Source organism: Gavia stellata, chromosome 2, assembly GCF_030936135.1.
Source record: "Gavia stellata isolate bGavSte3 chromosome 2, bGavSte3.hap2, whole genome shotgun sequence".
NCBI lineage: Eukaryota > Metazoa > Chordata > Aves > Gaviiformes > Gaviidae > Gavia > Gavia stellata.
In genome coordinates, this window is record NC_082595.1 from 41,447,347 (window position 1) to 41,465,499 (window position 18,153).

The window sequence follows — 18,153 nt, forward strand, 5'->3', positions numbered from 1 at the left end:
CTGAACCTGGCTGGATGTAACTCTGTTACAATTAACTTTAGCTCCTAGATAAAATCTAATGCATGCATGGAAAACTGTGTCCTGTTTCATACTCCCAGAAGCCAGAGAGTCAGAAACCGAGCACAGATTTCCTACTGGACAACGAGGCACTGCTGTCTTGTGGCAACCTGTATTTGAAGTACAGCATTGTTAGATAACATGATTATAGCTGATGATACAAATTTATTTTCTCTTGCTCATTCAAAATGCTGATAAACTAAAAACAGTTTAAAGGCTCACAAGGTTTCTTCTCTCAAGTTTTTTTTATTTTAATTTCAAGTAGAAAATTTGTTAGTCAATGTCGAGGTTTTTCCAAGACTTGGAAGAATTAATTAATGTTTTATTTTTACTGCACAATACACTGACTTTAGACATGGCTGTACACTTTTTCTTCTTCCTCTGAATGTGATACCTCTACAGTAAGTCTGTGTGCTGTTGTTTGGAAGTATAACCTACGGTAGCACAATAATTTCACTTATGAAGTGAGGGATGAACTTATCAAGAGTATGAGCTTTTAATTGGGATGCATTTGTTTTGCAATTTATACCAGGAAAGGAAAAATTGAGCTTAAGGGTAGGTGTACCTTATTTGTCTTAATCCGTTGGCCAGGGCCATTGGCACTGAAGCACTAATCCCGAACTTAATGATGTAATGCCTTTCTTAAGCGGCTACATTACCTTTGACTACCTCTGCTGATTTGTTCTTCTTTTTAAAGGTTAGCATAATAAGAAATGTTTTCTTTAGAAATTCTGTCGATTTAAATGAGACATACAACACTAAGGTTGTAGGATTTTTGGATCAGGTTTTGTGTGGCTATGGACTTGTTACTGCTTCTTTTACTCATGCACTTTTGCAAAAATATTTTTAAAATGGTCAAGAGGAAGGTATGTTTTAGTCCACCTTAGGAAAAGCCTAACAATGTAGAGGTAGCTCTGCTGACAAACAGCATAATACCATCTACCATCTGACTTAGTGTGCTCCTTTAAAGCAAGTCTTTTCTGTCCTGTGGCAGGAAAAGGGAATAAAACAAATAATGGTACATTTTAATTTCCTTGCTTTGACCTGCATGAATAATGGACACACTTCGCATGTTCTTTTCCCTCACCACTTCATATTTTGTTAAGGTGAGCAGATTATTAATGTTTCTTTTTGTTCCATTTTGGGTTTGATTGACTTTAGTTATTAAAAATAATCATCATGGCACAGCTGAGTCATGTCCTTCAACACTCTTGAGCTTCCTGGGTTTTCAAATAAAATCACAAAGAAAGCAGTATATTTCAGAAAGTTCTGGCACAGCTGTGCATAGTTGCCATGAAGAAACGCCATTCCTTTTGCATTGCGATGTTGGATGTAAAATAAATTATGAAGTAAGAGATAAAGACTTGAGCATTTTGGTGGAAATAGGTAAGATGTTATCATTCTGTTAAGCTTTGTGTAGATAACTCTTCAAAGCCTGAAGAATGACCTAGTGACATACTTTCAGGAACATCTCACTTGTCATTTGAAAATGGGACTACCCAAAAATCAATTCAGCATTATAGGTGAAGAACGGGAACTGAGTGCTTAATCCTTTATTATGTTAGAATTAGACTTTCTAGTTTGAAAGGAGGTTATCAGATGGATTCAAATTGAAAAATACAGATTATTTTCTTGCCAAAACATGGATAAAATTTAGTATCTATGAGAAAATTTGAATTTCGTTTCAGTTGTCTAAATTCAGTCAGTCACAATTTCAGCACATCATCTTAAATGTAGTCTGTATGTGAACCACATCATGCCCGTTTTAAGAGAGCTGCTATCCTACAATTTTGTTGTAAAAGAACTGAAAATTGGTCTATCTAGGTATAATTAGGAATGGAACACTTGTTTATAAAAGCCTGGTTGAGAAGTAGGAGAGTCGTTCAGTTGGACTGCATGAATGGGAGGTTTCTTTTCAGGTTAGATTAAGAACCTCTTTTGGCCATCGTCTGCTTTTCCTTAGAGCCAACGCTTAAGCTTCAGACTGTTAGACATCTCTTAGTCATTCGCTGTCCTGTTTTTGCTGTCTTGTTACTGGCAGAAAAATGCATTTCATATTGTAAGCATGTAAGTAAGCATGAAAGAATATGAGGCCAGGTATACAGGTCCCATAAAAGGAGAGGAGAGGACAGGGCGGCTATGTGAGAGTTTCTGATGACGATGCTGTAGACAAAGTGTTTCTGCTTCAACATTTCATGTGCGTCATCTCTGTTTCTCGCAATTGGAAGTTTATCTTCCTGCCTGTGAGCTAGAGGAACAGGTGCTAAAGCATGCATCATAGAGGTAGGCTTGAGCCCGCAGTAGAGATGTGGATCTAATTTTCACATGCACTGTGTAGGGCAAGTGCATTTGGGCCGATGTGGTAGGGAAGGGGCTGTCAGTGTCTGGGCAAGGAGATGGTAGCAGGGAGCTGGTGGCTGCTCTCTGTGGCTCATTCCTGATGGCTGCGGCTGGGGCGGAGGGATTGGAGCAGACCATGAATATTTGTCCTGCTGGGTTGCCAATGATTTGCAAACCTTGAACTTCCTGAGGTAGAGATGGAACTGGAAGAAATCACGTAAGGAGAACATGCCTGGGTGGACAAAGTACCTGAAACTAGTCATTGACATAAAAAAATTTTCAAGATTTCATAAAGTAATTAGAACTGCTGTGATTGAAGTGGAAACCGATCTGTAAACTGATGTGTAAAATGATTTTTTTTCATAAGGAGAGTTGTGAAAAAACTTTGAATCAGGTTCCTGTTCCTCATCGCATCTCTTAAATTTTAGCTGGCCTAACTTCATACCCAGGAAACTGAGGGCTTTTACATTTCAAATATTAATTTCAAGTATTCTTTCTTTGATCATGTATTTAAAAATGGCTTTTGTAGCAGTCAGTTTTAACTACAGGGAAATGAAATTTTTATGCAGGCTTCATGGCAAAGTGAGTTTTCAGTTATCTGGAATATACAGCTACTTTGTACCATTATCATTAAATACTTGTCTGGAAAGTCTGTATTATTATTTTAACATTTGGTGTTCTGTCTTGGGAATGGGTGGTGCTTCTTAATCTGCTTCTACTTAAATCTTGGTGGAGAGAGTCATATTTTGTTATGAGGTAAGGTTTCAGATTGATCATTGGCACGGCTCTTCCCAACTGAAAAAATATTTACCGGTGAGAAGGCAGGATACTACTGGAGTATTAGCTTACTTTGTCTTCAGCCTATTGCCTAGTGCATTAGGGGTGGTTTGGCATGATGCTCATCGTTCCTTCCTCTAGCCTGCCTGGTGGGACGCAGCCTTGCTGTCCAGGGAGCACCGGCCAGTCTGTCACCCTGTGGCCGCATGTTCCTCCTCATGGGTATCTCCTCGGCCTTCTGGCTACGGCTGCTTCTAGCATCTGGTTCCTGTCAGATGCGTCCTCTGTCTGGGGACTGTGCGGTGCGTTTGCTAGGGAGGTTGAATGTGGTGATTTCATAGGTCTTTTCCATCCCTAATGTCTGTGATTTGTTTCTGATGTAGGAGATAAGCATGCACATGCCTCCCAAGGCTTGCTGCTTGCTTTAGTGATTTACAGGCAGTCAAAAGAGTAGGTTATGGCAACAGGAGAAAAAGCAGGGGAGGCATGGGCATGACTTCTTGCGAGTCAAACCAAAATTGTGTAAACAACTATTTTGCTTTCAGTAGACTCGCTCTCCCAGTCAAACAAGTTTCTGGATATAATTTTTTAAAAATACTCGTAGAGGAAAAAAAGTTCTATAAAGTGTTTGTGATATATACTTTATTGACTCTAGGAACTTTGGAACTTTTTCAATAGTTGCACATAAAATACTTCCTTATAGCAAGAGAGTTGCAATTGTATCTGTACCTTTTTTTTTCTCTTTACATTTACTTTCTTTTTGAAATGAGGAAAAGGAAATTATGGTGGGGAAGGCTCTAAGATCAGTGTGTCTTCAAGCCATAGGACAGCTGTTCACTGCCATATGATACAACTTTTTTCATGGAGGAGATGGGGCTGGGCAATGAGATGAAAGGTTCAGCTGGTTTTCCAATACGCTTATAGGTATGTGTGACGTTAGCCATCCAAAATAGTGTTAACATTAGCTACAAAAATGATTGTGTTCAGCTTTTACGAACATTTTTGAACGTTATGATCGGGAGTCATAGAGATGAATATTTTGGTCAGGTCAATTGTTTTCTGGCATTATAGTTACATTGGATCAAATCTGTCATAAGTATTTTGGCTGAATGTTTGTCAAAATTATTACTTGTTGCATACAGCTGTCAACTGGTTCATAGTTTCATGATGCTAAGTGGTGTGCAAAGCTCTTAGTCCTTGTCCCAGAGACTTTGCATGGGATGACATACCTGCCTTTCAGTATATGAGTTATAACTGCTAAAATATGAACAGGGTTTTTTTTCTCTTACAAAAAAAGTCTGGCTTTGTGTAACTGAAAATAATCACTGTTTTTCTCTGTGTTGATGGTGACTGTTACAGCCAAAGCTGCCTTCTTTTGCAGGGGAAAGTGCGTCTTCAGCATACTATTCTTGGTACATTGCAGCATCTTTTTATCCAAATTTGCTTGCAGATTCCTCAGTATGGTTTGACTTGACGCTGGTCAAGCATTATGGTTTATGTGGCCTTCTAGGAGTGGCATGTAAGTTGCTATTTGCACCAGATGTAAGAGTGTAAGCAGTTTGGATAAGGCTGAATGACTGTTGAAACTGTACGTTTGCCGGCAATCATAGGAGTGTTGCAGAACTTCTGACTGAAGCCTGAAATCAGCTCGTTGCATTAGCCATTTGGCAAGCAAGTAAATCTTCTCCCACGCTTTTGGCTTTGTTTCTGCATGCAGAATTGTAAGGAGGATTAGGCCATCTTTGTGTCCTCTGAGGGGAAGATGGAGCTTTTTTAGCTTTCTGCCTCTTCTGCCACAGTTATGCTCTTCTCCCCTCCTGAATGCTCAGCTGTGCCAAAAACCTGCTATCCCAATAGGATTTGTAGCAGTTCTTTCTTGGCAGGAGAGTTGAGCAGGGTTGCGTCAGAGCATTTTTGGCCAAAAAAGAAGCTGGAACGCTTGTCAGTTGCAAATCAATTCATAGAGAGGCTCACCGACTTTATGACACTTGGTATTAATTTACATTTTTCAAAATATTCCCCAAATCACTGCATCTCTGAAATAATTTTTATATTCAGGCTTGAGGCAGCGCTGTGCCCGTATTTTGGTTTTTTAGTGGATCGTTATATATCTTCCTTTGGTGCTGTCCCTTATCTCATGGTGATTCCAATGATCAGTACAGGGCCCTGTTTCAGAGGAGGGAGGAAAGGAAGACACTTATGTCTTTGATTATAAGAATTTCTGTAGTAACCATTTTTGCTCCAACATCTGTCAGGTTGAACTAAATCAGAGGCACTGATTAGCAAACATGAACTGAGAAGGAAAAAAATGCTTTAATTGGTATTCTTCAAAGGCATTGATGTTTGCAGATCAGGTCATCTTGCATTCCCGTCGGTTGGCCTGGTTTTCTGCTGTCAGATAATTTGACTGTACTCTTTATAATTGCCTATTTACTGTCTTTCAAACCTCCTCTTTCTCAAGTCTTTCCAGTTATCTCATTGGACAGGACGTTGGACAATGATAGGGATTTTTCTTCGAAAGTATGTAATCCCCATTAAATATTATTGGTGCTGACTCTGACCCCACTTGCCCAATTTCATAGTTTGTTTACCTGACTTCATTTTAAATGCTATTGTTCTTAAATTTCATGTGGAGTAAGAATCAAGCCATCAATTTGGATTTTTTTGTTGTTGTTGTATGCAAATGCTTTGCTCAAAAGACTGTTGCTGTATAAGTCTGAATATTATCAGATGCATATTCAAAAACGGATTTCTAACATTAAATGCTTGTTTTGTTTCTGGGGGGTGTTTTGGGCTGTCCCTAGCTTCATCATGTGGATGTGGTGGTTGTTGGCAGTGCAAAACCCAATGATGTTCCTGTGAGCTGGATAAAGCCTGGAACCACCATTATCAGTTGTTCTCATGACTTGCTGTCAGGTAAGAGGTGTTAAAAGATAGTAGTTCTTGAAAGTGATGTATGTTGAGCCTGTACATTGCGTCTTTGAGATAAGTGTGTGGCATGTTGGTGACAACGCAATGTGGTTAAAAGCTACATCTTTGGGAGAGGGCCTTTAGAAGTGATTGTTTGTGTACAGGGAATGTATACACATGTCTCCGACGTATAAATAGGAAGATGTCAGGTGAGGGAAGAAAGGCTGGAACAGATTCTTGGTACCAGGATTGTTAAATAAGTGACGAACCTATGGATTCAAAGAATTCAGAGGGAAGACTTCTGGGTCATCGGATGAGCTATTATTTAGTGCTGTTTTGTACAGTGTGGTTATCCTCTGACTTCTGTGGATTCACCTGGAACATGGGGAAAAGAGAAGAGGGGCAAAAATATCAGCTGCAAAGTGCTGTGAAGCTGTTTGCAAAGGATAGTGCAGGAGGGAGTAAAGAAATCATGTGTAGATAAGAACAGGCAGAATGTCTCCTACAGTAATTACTCCCACAAAAAGAGTTTGCATTCCCCTCCCTCCTCCTCCCCTGACTGGTTGGGGAAGGGGGTATATGTTCATTAATTTCTCAGTTGAAAAATGCTACAAAATTTTATTAGGAATAAAAATAAGAAAGCTTCCCAGAAGTTATTCTATTCTACTGCCAGAATTGCATTTCCTGTAAAATACCTTAAAGTCCTGTGAAGATCTCTAGACATTTTCTAGGTTTTTCGTACGTATATGAGTTTGACTGTTCAGTGTCTAGATGGGATTATGCTGCGAATGAATAGGAAAATAAGGAAGTACATTGGTAGTGTGATTGGTTAATGTGTTTTCCTAAATCTGTCACAAGTGTGCTTATTGACATCTATTGATACAAAACTGGGGAAATGGGCATAAGGCCAAGGAAAACTAATTGTATGGTTCTTAAACTAGGGATATTCGCTAAGGACAAATTAAGCGGACACTCTATGCAGAGCTAATGCAAGATCAGGCTCATAATAAAGCAGCTGCTGTTCCCATGCAAATCATGGCCTTAGCAAAAGATTCCTTTCCTTGTCTTTCATGATATCCTCTTGACTTGAACACACACTGTGGGTGTGGGAGATATGGATTATTATTCATTCAATTGTCTGAAGGCATTTGGGCATTCATCTTCCATCTCCCAGAACCGTGCTCTGATCCTAATGAGGATCTTGGGGGCGGGTACCAAGCCTTATGCCTTGCTGATGCTGCCCAGGTTGTCCAAAAATAATTAATGTTTTCTTTTTCCTAGCCTAGTGATTAGGAGACTTCTTGCATCTTTAATGCCTGCTTATTTTGCATAGGGAGTGTTGGATGTAATTGTTAAGTATCTGTGGGGCAGGGCTTGGAGCATAGGTCTCTTCAGCAGGTACACAGCCTACTAGTATAAAGTACTGTTATATGAAGGAGGAATGAGGGAGAAAGGGAAAGGGGCAGAGAAGAGAGGGAATGGTGATACAACAGTAGCACCTATAAATAAATAAATGAAAAGGAATGGCCCCTCCTCATTTTAATCCTTCTAAGCAGAAACCTTTTAGGTGTCAGGCGTGGGGTAGAGGTGCAGGTCTGTGAAGGCAGGATGGGGGTAAGCCAGTCCTTGCAGTCTGAGCACACACAGCTAATGACGGAACTCTTCCGGCTCTGTGTGCAACCTGGTGCCAGTCCCACTCTCGGATACCTCGTTCTCTCCTTCCATTGCAGAGCGAGTCTGAGTCTTCAGAGACCTAAAAGGTACGCAGTATAACAGCATGCCATGTCTTGAGAGTTAAGTATTTTCATGCCTTAGTTACTCTGTAGATAGATAATATTTGTGTTTCCCTTCCCTAAAAGAGAGCTGTTAGGAAAACTGCATTAAAAGATTTGAGTGGTGTTGACGTACCACAGCAACATTCATTTTTAAGGCAGGAAATGTAAAATTTGGCATAAGCATATAGATTTCTTTGCATTTTTCAAGTTGTAGCAGTGAGCTGTGCGAAGTACAGCATTTCTTTGGAAAGGCAGCATGAAATTTTTAGCAAGATAATTTATATAGAACTTATCTACCAAATGTCCATCTGTCTTTATGGGTATGCTTTTGAGATTGTCAGAATCTTGGAGAAACTCTGAAAGAATAGCAGAAAGGCATTTTAGCAGCTTTAGAAAATGCTGGCTTCAAGACTTACTAGGGAGGTACATGAAACACAGGTGTCCGTTTGACAGGAAGACTGCACTTAGTTTAACTGCAAGATATTTATTAAAAGCCTATTGTGGAGCAGTCATGACCTTAGAGAAACAACTGAGTCTTACAACTGACTCTTCACTTTCAATATGTGGTGGAATCTGGCATTGGTGCTTGGAAATCGTTCTGGCTTTTTTCTTGCTTTAGAAATGCCCAACTTAACATCTGCGGGGTCACAGGAGCTAAATGAAGCCTGAAAACAACAATGGCCGTGAAATTGCTTTTATTCTTTCTAGATGATGGCTAGATTTCTGTCCTACATAGGTATAAATGTAGTCTAACACAATCGCATGTTTTAACAGCACTCAAAATTTGCATGGACATAGCTGAATTGGGCAGCTGTAGGGATGTAAGGCAGGAGAGTAGAGCTAAAAGTGCTTCCTCCAAAGTGACAGAATTCTTTTTCAAGTATTTTTTTTTCATCTGATCAAAGATTTTTAAATTATCACAATTTTGAAACGTTCTACGGTTTCTAGCAGTGCAACATCTTATTCTGCTGCACTAATGAATGTGGAATCAAGTGAGTGCTGGTAGTGTCTTGCAGGAAAATACTTTATACGTAAATGTATAGAAATGAAAATCCAGTTTCTGCACAAAACTTAAGGAGGCCAAAATTATTTAGGATTTCATGTCCAGCTCCTTTGGGGTCACTTAAAAGCTGAAGCCCCTATGGTTTAAGTAGGTTAGTGGCAAATTCAACCATTTCCTCACCTCTTCTCTATTCTAAGCTGCCTGAGCAGACAGGTAGTACATGACAGCAACTCTCACCCATCTGCACAATAGGGTACGAATAGATGGGCGGATGGGTCTTTGTTGGGGTGAGTCAGAGGAGGGAGCACAATGTCTGTGATTCAGCTGATCTTCTGGCCATAATCCAAAGCAGAGAGTGCTATTCTAGCTCCCATCTGGAACATGTATCCTAAGAGAGCTGTTGCAGTCCTGTGATTGTCTTGCTAGCTCATGTGTGCATGACTTTCACCTCTAGCTTCACCTTCACCCTTGTAAAAGCCTGGTTAGTCATTTGTGGGGTGAGCGTGTAGCATAGGCAGCCTGAGAGAGGTAGTTTATTGAAGGGAAATGTCTAATTCTGGTATGTATTTGCACACATGCTAGCTCTGCCCTGATAAAGAAGTCATATTAAGCCAAAGAACATAAAAAGTCAAAATGTTTCTGTAAAGCACAGCTGTCTGAAAGGGGATTTTAAACTTCATTCTTCCTACTTCATTTGTCTCTTTGGCAGCTCTCCCAGCCTGGTCTCAAAGCAACAACAGTCAACTTATGACTGTGATAGACTGTTCCAGTAAAACTCCTCTGTCTGAGTCTAAAACTGAGCATCTCCAGATGATTTTTTTCTTTTCTTTAATGGCAAGTCTTAATACAAGTAGAAGGACTTTTCAGACACTTTCTTAATTAGAGTGTAGTGTCAGGACTGTCACCTTCCGCTTGGTTAGCTTTGTCACTGACGTATAGATGCCTGCTGGCAAGAAAGCTTGAGAAAGGATTAGAAAACACACTGAATGAGGCTGAGGGTGTCTGCAACAGAGTCTCTTGCTCTCTCGGTGATGGGTGTGAGAGAGTGGGCTGGAGCTGGGCATGGCGTGGTGGGGTGCTGTGCTGGCTCCTCTGCACGCCTCTGCCTGCCACTCTAGCACCAGCCTCAGGTTTTGGTGCCCTGCCACCACCGGGACCTTTGTCGGGAGGGGTAATTGTGCAAGGCAACGTGACTGTTTTATGATCAGTACAGATGGGATGAGTAGAGTGAGAGCTTGATCAGGTCAGGGTTTGCACTTCAGTTCCCCTGTTGGGGAAAGGTTAAAGCTGTCAGCATACAGTTGTTATTTTTTATTACAGTTATGTCTACGCCCTTCAGAATGCAACTAGGGCCTTGATATGCCCACAGAGACTAGGATGTGAATTTTGGAGAAATTGTGTCTCGATAAAAGTCAGTAAGCAATAACAGAAGAACGAGCCAAAAGAAGGATTACAGGAAAATGACAAAATAATATGTTTAGTTATGGTAGCTAATGTATGATTATTGTATGATATGTAGCCACTAGAAACAATTATAACTGTCTCTAGAATTGGAGTCACTCTAAATTGTGTAGACTCTTCAGAATATCTACTTTTAATGTCACATTGATGAAGATAAATTTTGCTGCTGAAAAGATTTTGGATATTCTGATTCCAAGTTATTAATCCCATTGGATAGCAATCCTGTATAGTATTCTGTGAGCGTTTCATTGTTCTTTCTTGCTGTAATGGGTGTGTGTAAAAAAGAACAATCTTTACCATGCTCATTCAGGCGTTCAGTTTAAAAATATATGTAGCTCTTCAAATCCTCACAGCTGTCTGGCTTTTTGTTGTTTGTTGTGGGGTTTTTTTGTCCAAAAGCAGTTATTTTGATCCTGGAATTAATCTCTGTGTTTCCTAATTTTCTTTTTCAAGTATGTGTATGCTTCGTCATAGCATGTGTGTGTTTGCGTAATATGCTTCAGAGCATGCAGTTACTCTCTGGTTTTCACACTATAACCATCCTCCTGGGTGATTTCATTTGAAGTATTAAAGAAGCCACCTATAATTTTGTCAGTGACATTGTTAAAATTCAAGTCAACGTTCAGAAATTTTGTTTGGACATAGCTTTCAAGTTCACCTGCTCCCACTCACAAAGGTTTGTGATTTATTAGTGCAATACTTTTATTTTGCAGAGAAACGCAACTGTGGTCAGCAAAACAACCATGCTGCTGAAAACGCTGTTGGTTCTCTTGCAATAGCAATGCGCATGCAGGTTAGTGTAACTTCAAACATTGTGAATTTGTTGCGGTTTATGTGAGTTGTAGAAATTGCTTCTAGAGTGTAGATTTTAATTTTTGTTTTGCTCTTTTGAACATCTTACCTGCCTTCCTTTTTAATAGCAACTCTTAATCAGTTGGTTAGGGTGAGTCATGCCTGTTACATTTAGTTAGAGAAAGGTAAATTAAAAATCAAACGTGTCGTAATTCTGATGATTACCGTAAAGCTTGGCAGAAGCACTTGTATCAATAGACTAATGTTACTTATTCTGGTAAGACAGTGAAGATTAATTATATCTGCACACATTTTTGTGGCGTGATGGATAGAGGGTCCAAAAGTTTGTTGTTTGATGTGGAGGCAGCGTGAGTCAGTCAGTGAACAATTAGTATCTTCCATTATTTTTAAGGTGTGAGAGAAGAATGGTAATTCTCCATCTTACCAGAATAAAACCTCCAAGTGCCTAATTAGAGACTTTTCTCTGCCACTTACGTGTTAATGGTCTTGTTTCGTTTTGAAATGTGGACAAACAATACGACAGTAGTAGTGCCGTGTTTTTTCTTTTGTCCTAAAACCATGAAATGGAAAGATTTTTAAGTTTGTTTTTTTGTTAGCCTTTACCATAGAAGTTATTTCAACACACTGTTGAGATCGTTTGAAATTAATGTTCAGCATTTATGATGCAGCTGTGTGTGCTGTTTTCTTGTTTGAAAACAGAACATGGTAAAAAACACGGAGCGTTGGATCCAGTCCCGGCAGTACAGGAAGTGGGACCTCCGCTGCTTGAAACTGCAGCCCTTCTCCCCAGTGCCCAGGTAATAAGTGCTTTTTTAAATTAAAAAAGAAGAGTAGGCAAGTGTTAAATGTGACAATGAACCTAAAAATGGTCCGTGCCTAATTATTTTTTAATCTGCTTATGTGGACTACATGTTGTGCTGTTTTCTTGTATGCGTCATTGCAACCATATCCTTCTGTTTCCTATCAATTTTTACTTTTATGATGTGCATTGGAGCCAAGTTTTATTTAATGAAGACCTAAAGCTGGAAGGTTTCACTGAGGGAGTGAGATGAAGCCTTGTGTAATGTCAACAGAAATACAAAATACAAGAAGTTCCTCATCGCTAAACCCTAATGTAGGAAGGTGTTTATGGATCTAGTTAAGGCCCAGTGATTTCAATGGCATTTGATCTTGCATTTATTTTCTTCCCTCAGTAGAACTACTTTCTTCTGTGTTAGACTTTTAAATTCCTGTGTAGATGTGAAAAGCAGGAAGCCTATTTGTTCTTGTAGCCAGAATCTTTTCAATCAGTTCCTGTCACTCACCCCCCAAGGCCCATGTCTGGGCCGCAGGGATTTTAGGTCTGCCTTGGCACGGTTGCTGACATCTCTGGCATTTAGAGCAGCCTGAGCCCTTTGCAGTGCTAAAGTGCTTTGCTGTGTGTTGGCTGTGTTGGGTGACGGAGGGAGGAACCAAGGACTTGAAGTGAGGTTCTGCCATGTAGAAAAGCTTTGAAATTTTTTGTGTGCTGATTTGTACGCCTGCTTCTGGGCCACACAGATGATGAAGGGACCTCATGTACGAAGAAAGGCAGAGAGAGCTGGGACTGCTCAGCCTGGAGAAGAGAAGGCCCAGGGGGATCTTATCAATGTGTATAAATACAGTGTATATAAACACAAGGGTACAAAGAGGATGTAGCCTGGCTCTTTCCAGTGCTGCCCGATGACAGGGCCAGAGGCAGTGGGAACAAACTGAAACACAGGAGGTTCCCTCTGAACATCAGGAAATACTTTTTTACTGTGAGGGTGACCAAGCGCTGGCACAGGTTGCCCAGAGAGGTTGTGGATTCTCCCTCCTTGGAGATACTCAAAAGCCACCTGGACACGGTCCTGGGCAACTGGCTCTAGGTGGCCCTGCTTGAGCAGTGGGGTTGGACCAGATGACCTCCAGAGGTCCCTTCCAACCTCAACCACTCTGTGATTCTGTAATTCTGAATCCCACTGCTGTGTTTTTGGAAAGCTGTAACAAAACGTTTTCTCTTCTAAGCATTTGACTCAGTTTTCACTGTCTCTTACAACAGTTTAATGGGAATGGACACAATTCTAATTTAAAACAGAGATGCCAAAAGAATGGGTTTTCTGTTGTACCTGGGGGCATAAGGGGGAAGAAATGCTTGAGCTTTTCCTGGGCCAGCATGTAACATTTCTAGAGTTAAAGCCTGAAAAATCTATCTTTAAATAACACAGTTAAAAGGTAGATTAAAGCATGGGATGTCATAAGTGTGATAGTGAAAAAACTCTCCAAAAAAGTATTCCCAACCCTCTCTATGACATTGTGTGTTTGGTACATAAATATTTACATAATTAATATATAATGGCATATAATATAACCAGTAATAGGACTTCCATTTATTTGATAACTCTATAGCTTTATGTCTTTTTTTCTTTTAAATGTAAAATAACTCATCAGATGGAAAGTATCCTGCAATAAAATGTAATCTTACAGTAATATACCACATTGTGTGGAAACAGATGGAGTTTTCATTGAAAATGAGGCAAAGCTGCTTAAGCACTAAAACTAATAACATCTGCTTTTTGATTTCTGTGAGATCTGGGTGTTTATTGAAGTATTTCCAAAGATATTGGAGATGGAACGGAAGATTGTCTTAAAAATATGCAGTAAAAAAAAAAAATTCCAGCACACAGGCTGAGTAGGTATAGAGCCTTCCCCATCTTTTAAATTTTCCTGTATTTTGTAAATTATGACCTATCATTGCCAATGGTGGACTTCTTGCTTAACAATTCTCATTCATGCAGAAGAACCACAGTTGCACATTTCCAGAAATATTGAATAACATAACTTAGTGAATAATTCTCGTATTTCCAATATAGAGAATAGATTGTCAAACTAAAAGAGCTAGCTACAAATGTAGACTTCTAAATGCTAGTTATAATAAAATTTTTAATTTCCTGTAGTTTAGTAAATACTTTTACCAGAAATAATAGACTAGATGTAAACACTTTATGTGTTGTTTAGCCCCAGTAACAGTTAAGGTATGAATGTCAATTCATTGTGAAATTATGCCTTTTTTCACTTTATTGTGTGTATCAGTGTGCAATCTTGTCATTAAAGGGTTTCTGAGGTGCTAAAAGACTAGTTGCCTTGAAGGGTCTTGAGGGAATTCAGATGGGAAGATGACAACAGTGGTGTTTCTACCAATGGAGAACTGTTAGCATCCACTGTCAATTTTACTTGACTTCTAAAAATATTTGTAATTCTATTTATCTAGAAATTCTTTGCCTTTTAATTTATTTATAAGTGTACAGCTTGGTTAGTTTTGCTTCTTCCACTTTTTTTGCCAGTAGTGGTACCTGCAGGGTGGGAAAAGCCTCATTGTTTCTTCCAGAACTCTGAGGGGGAGGTGTTTGTGGCCCAAGAGATGGGGGAAATAGGAAGGGCTGAGAATGCTGCAGGGATTCTTCATAGTCTGGCTTGAGATTTGAAGTAATAGCTTCTGTCTTTTAGTAAAGAGGCTGATATATTTAGTAGGAGGGGAAAAAAAAAGGCAGATTAACTTTCTGTAGTATTAGTCTACATCCTTGTACCCTTGCCCAATACATCAATTGCTTTAATAGGAAAATAGTCACCCCACAAATTTTCCTTGCTTAAATCTTTAAGGGACCACACTGTTATCAACTTACCAATATTTTTCTGGGACTTAAGTTGTCTTTATAGAGAGAGTTCTGAATGAAGACTTTATTCTTTTTCATGTGATGTTTGTAAGCCACTCCATCTTGTGTTCTCAATACATTTTTATGGCTAGTTGTGTTTGAAGTAATGCATAAGAAAGCCATAGGTATATCCTTCTATGCAAGAAGGCGTGCTTCCTATGTCTTTGAAAGAAAGCCGATTCCAGGTTTATGCGCAATGAAATGGTCTGCAACCCAACCATTGGATCCTGTGATTGAATAGCTTCTTGTTCTGTAGTACTGGATTATGTCATTGTTTGGATGGATGATTTCTGGGTTTCAGGTAGCTGCTGCAGCATGCAAAGGTGGGATACTTGAGAATTAGAATTGAATAATGGTCCCAGTTTAGGATATTCTCAAAGAATTGCAAGCAATTAAGTTGGCAGCAACTGATCTTCTGCTGGTGGATGCAGAACAGCCGAAGTCCACACATGGAGTTGAGATCTGGCAGTAGTTCCGTATTCATCTGTGGATATTTGAGGTCTTGGAGACTGTTTGAAAGTTCAGGACATGAGCTTTGATGCCACTGCCAGATTCTATCTTAAAAATATTGTAATCAACTGAAACTGCAGGAAGGAATTTAGCCTGGTTAGGCTGAAAGTAATTAATCTCTTGGTAATTTTTTTAACTTGCTTTTGTGGTGATCTGAGCAATTAAAATCCAAAGGAGACAACTCCTCACATCTTGTGTACTGGGCCCTGGACTTGACTGCTGTGGGAGCTTGCAGCTGCTAAATGCTTATGTGGATGTAAGGGGCAACTAGGTCAAGCTCACAAACGAAAAATCCATGAAGGAGTATTAAATCCAAAGACCTCAGGTGGTCTAGGTCAGGAATTACAGATACAATAGTGTCCCTCAGCCTACAGCCACCTCCCCTCAGGCAATCTACCATGTGTGCTTGCTCCATGCTTGTTCTCTTGCCCGAGCTGTCACTCACAGTCCGTAATGGAAATAGTTTATAAGCTCAGTGGACCTCTGGCTTGAGCCCTGTGCGTTAAATTCCTGCTACGTGGCCGTTTTCAATTTAGCTGTGTTTTAGAAGTGCATGAGTTGATCTTCAAATGCCTTGTTTCCTTTGGTGCGCTCATGGGGGAGTAGCAAGGCTTAGTTGCTTGGCGGTACCCTCTGATGAAAGGCACTACATGCACAAGCATCAGATTTAGCTAGTGTGTATATGTGACTGTTGGCCAAGGAATGTATGTGCTTTTTAGTAAAGTGTATGTGCTGAAATACACTGTGAGGGAGGAAAAGAAAAACAAAACCAGAAACATCCACTCCAGCGGGACATGCTTGAGCATCCAGCAGACATGTCTCTAGCTTGATATGAAAGCATTACATAATATTTGGAATCTGATTAAACGAAAGAAGTCCGTGAAATTGTAACAATTAACAAACAGTGCATGTAATTTTCAATGTTATATTAGGTGTTAGCTAATATCTAGGTTTGGTTAATAAAATGTGAGAGAGGATTGAAAAACTGATTACAACAACCCCATTGTTTGAGTATTTGCTGTTGTTTTGTGCTCTGTCGTCGACCACCTAAGCTGAGAGAAATCTCCTGGCTCCTATTTGTTTTCTTTTCCAGTGATATTGAGATTTCCCGAGCACAAAGTCCAAAAGCTGTTGATGTACTTGCCAAGGAGATAGGATTGCTTACAGATGAAATTGAGATCTATGGCCAAACCAAAGCCAAAGTACGTTTGTCTCTGCTGGAAAGGTTAAAGGATCAACCAGATGGAAAATATGTTCTAGTTGCTGGGTAAGAATGCATCGTAATGTCATTAATATCCACTCTTTCCACTCATATTGATATAAACATGCAGCTTACATCTTTTTAATACACTGCATAGATAAGAACCCTGAATGTTTTTGGACGTATCTTGCTCTCTTCTGAAAGTGAGCAGTTTTTGAAATTTTTTGAAGTAACAGTTTGGAAGAAAAATTGTGTTATTACTGAAGTAAAGTATATTTTATAAAAGGTAGTTTGTTCTAATTCTTAAATGCTTCTTAAATGTTATATGTTTGTGTGTGGAGTTTTTCTTACCGTTTTATCAGAATTGTAAATGTTTAATGTTTAAGTCAGCATGTATTGTGGCTATTTATAAACAAACTTTAACAGAAGCTACATGCTAATCTGTTGATATTAACAATAAATACTTTTTTTATTGAAGGACAGATTACAAAGTTAAAAAAGCCATGTTTTTTTCTCTGAAATGTAGACATGTCTCCAGGCAGGCTTATCCTGCTCGCTGTTCCCACGACTATAGCAAATGCTGTGCTCAGCAGGAGTTATGCGCTCCTTTTCTGAAGAGCTACGGGTTTTTTCTGCATTCAGTGACACAACATTTTTTCATTCATATGGTTTGCTAAGTGGAAACTTCTAATTGTGAACAAACATGTGAAGGTTTTCAATAATACTTAAATTGCAATGTGTTCTTTATATTCTGAATTAATCTATATGGTTGCTTCCTTGTAAGTAAAACCAAACAGGTTTAAAATAGAGCTTTAGGCTGATCCAGAAAGAGAAGGCTCTTCTTAACTGGCTTGATTTACCGATTCCTCAGCTGGGGTAGTGTTTCACAAACTGTTTGCTTTACTGTCTTCCTGTGGAGACAACCTGGATTTCTTGTGCTATCTGAGATGGGGCTCTTGTAGACTGAGAGACTTGATGTTACAAAGCTGAGGCAGGCAAGTTACGACGCTGTCTTCAAAGTAATGTGATGGAACCGCAGCATGTAAAGATGTTCCTGGAGGACGTTGGAACAGCTGTTTAAGAGGAGGAAATAATAGCTTGCTGAGCTTGGTTTCCTTTGGTAGAGTTTTATTTTGTATTTTTCTGCTTTGGAGAAAGACAAGCAGATTCAGCATTTGGCTGAGTTTGAAGAAAGTTGCTACCATGTTCTTGCAGGCTCATGTTGTCAACTGCATCAGCTGGGCACCTTGCTGCAGGCTGTGCCAGGCTTCTCTAGCTGCAGAGTCTCACAGAAGCAGAGGTTATTTGAAAATGTCTGGAGATGGAAGATAGCATGATGCAAAGCCCCGTTCAGGTGGATTTTAATTGTGTCGCATTGTATGCACCAGTGCTTATATTTCTTCACACCACCTTATCTCCCAGTCTTCTTCAAGGAAGGTATCTCAAGCAATTGTCTGAATGCTTTTTTGTTGGCACAGACCGAAGTGTGTATACATGTGGAAGAAATGGGGAAGTTTTGACTAGCAAGATGAAAAGCTGGCAACAAGTAGAAAATTGTATCTTCTTGAGTTTACATAACATGTATGAAGACTGAAC

General features: G+C 39.6%; 1 protein-coding gene across 1 annotated transcript in view; it reads left to right on the plus strand.

Annotated features, from left to right (window-relative positions):
• The window catches only part of MTHFD1L (methylenetetrahydrofolate dehydrogenase (NADP+ dependent) 1 like), a 159,714-nt gene that overhangs the window by 12,405 nt on the left and 129,156 nt on the right, over positions 1–18,153 (plus strand). Inside the window, exons 8-11 of the mRNA XM_059828957.1 lie at positions 5,979–6,090; positions 11,037–11,116; positions 11,836–11,933; positions 16,450–16,623. Of these exons, the coding sequence (XP_059684940.1) occupies positions 5,979–6,090; positions 11,037–11,116; positions 11,836–11,933; positions 16,450–16,623 (464 nt within the window). The remainder of the gene's footprint in view (positions 1–5,978; positions 6,091–11,036; positions 11,117–11,835; positions 11,934–16,449; positions 16,624–18,153) is intronic.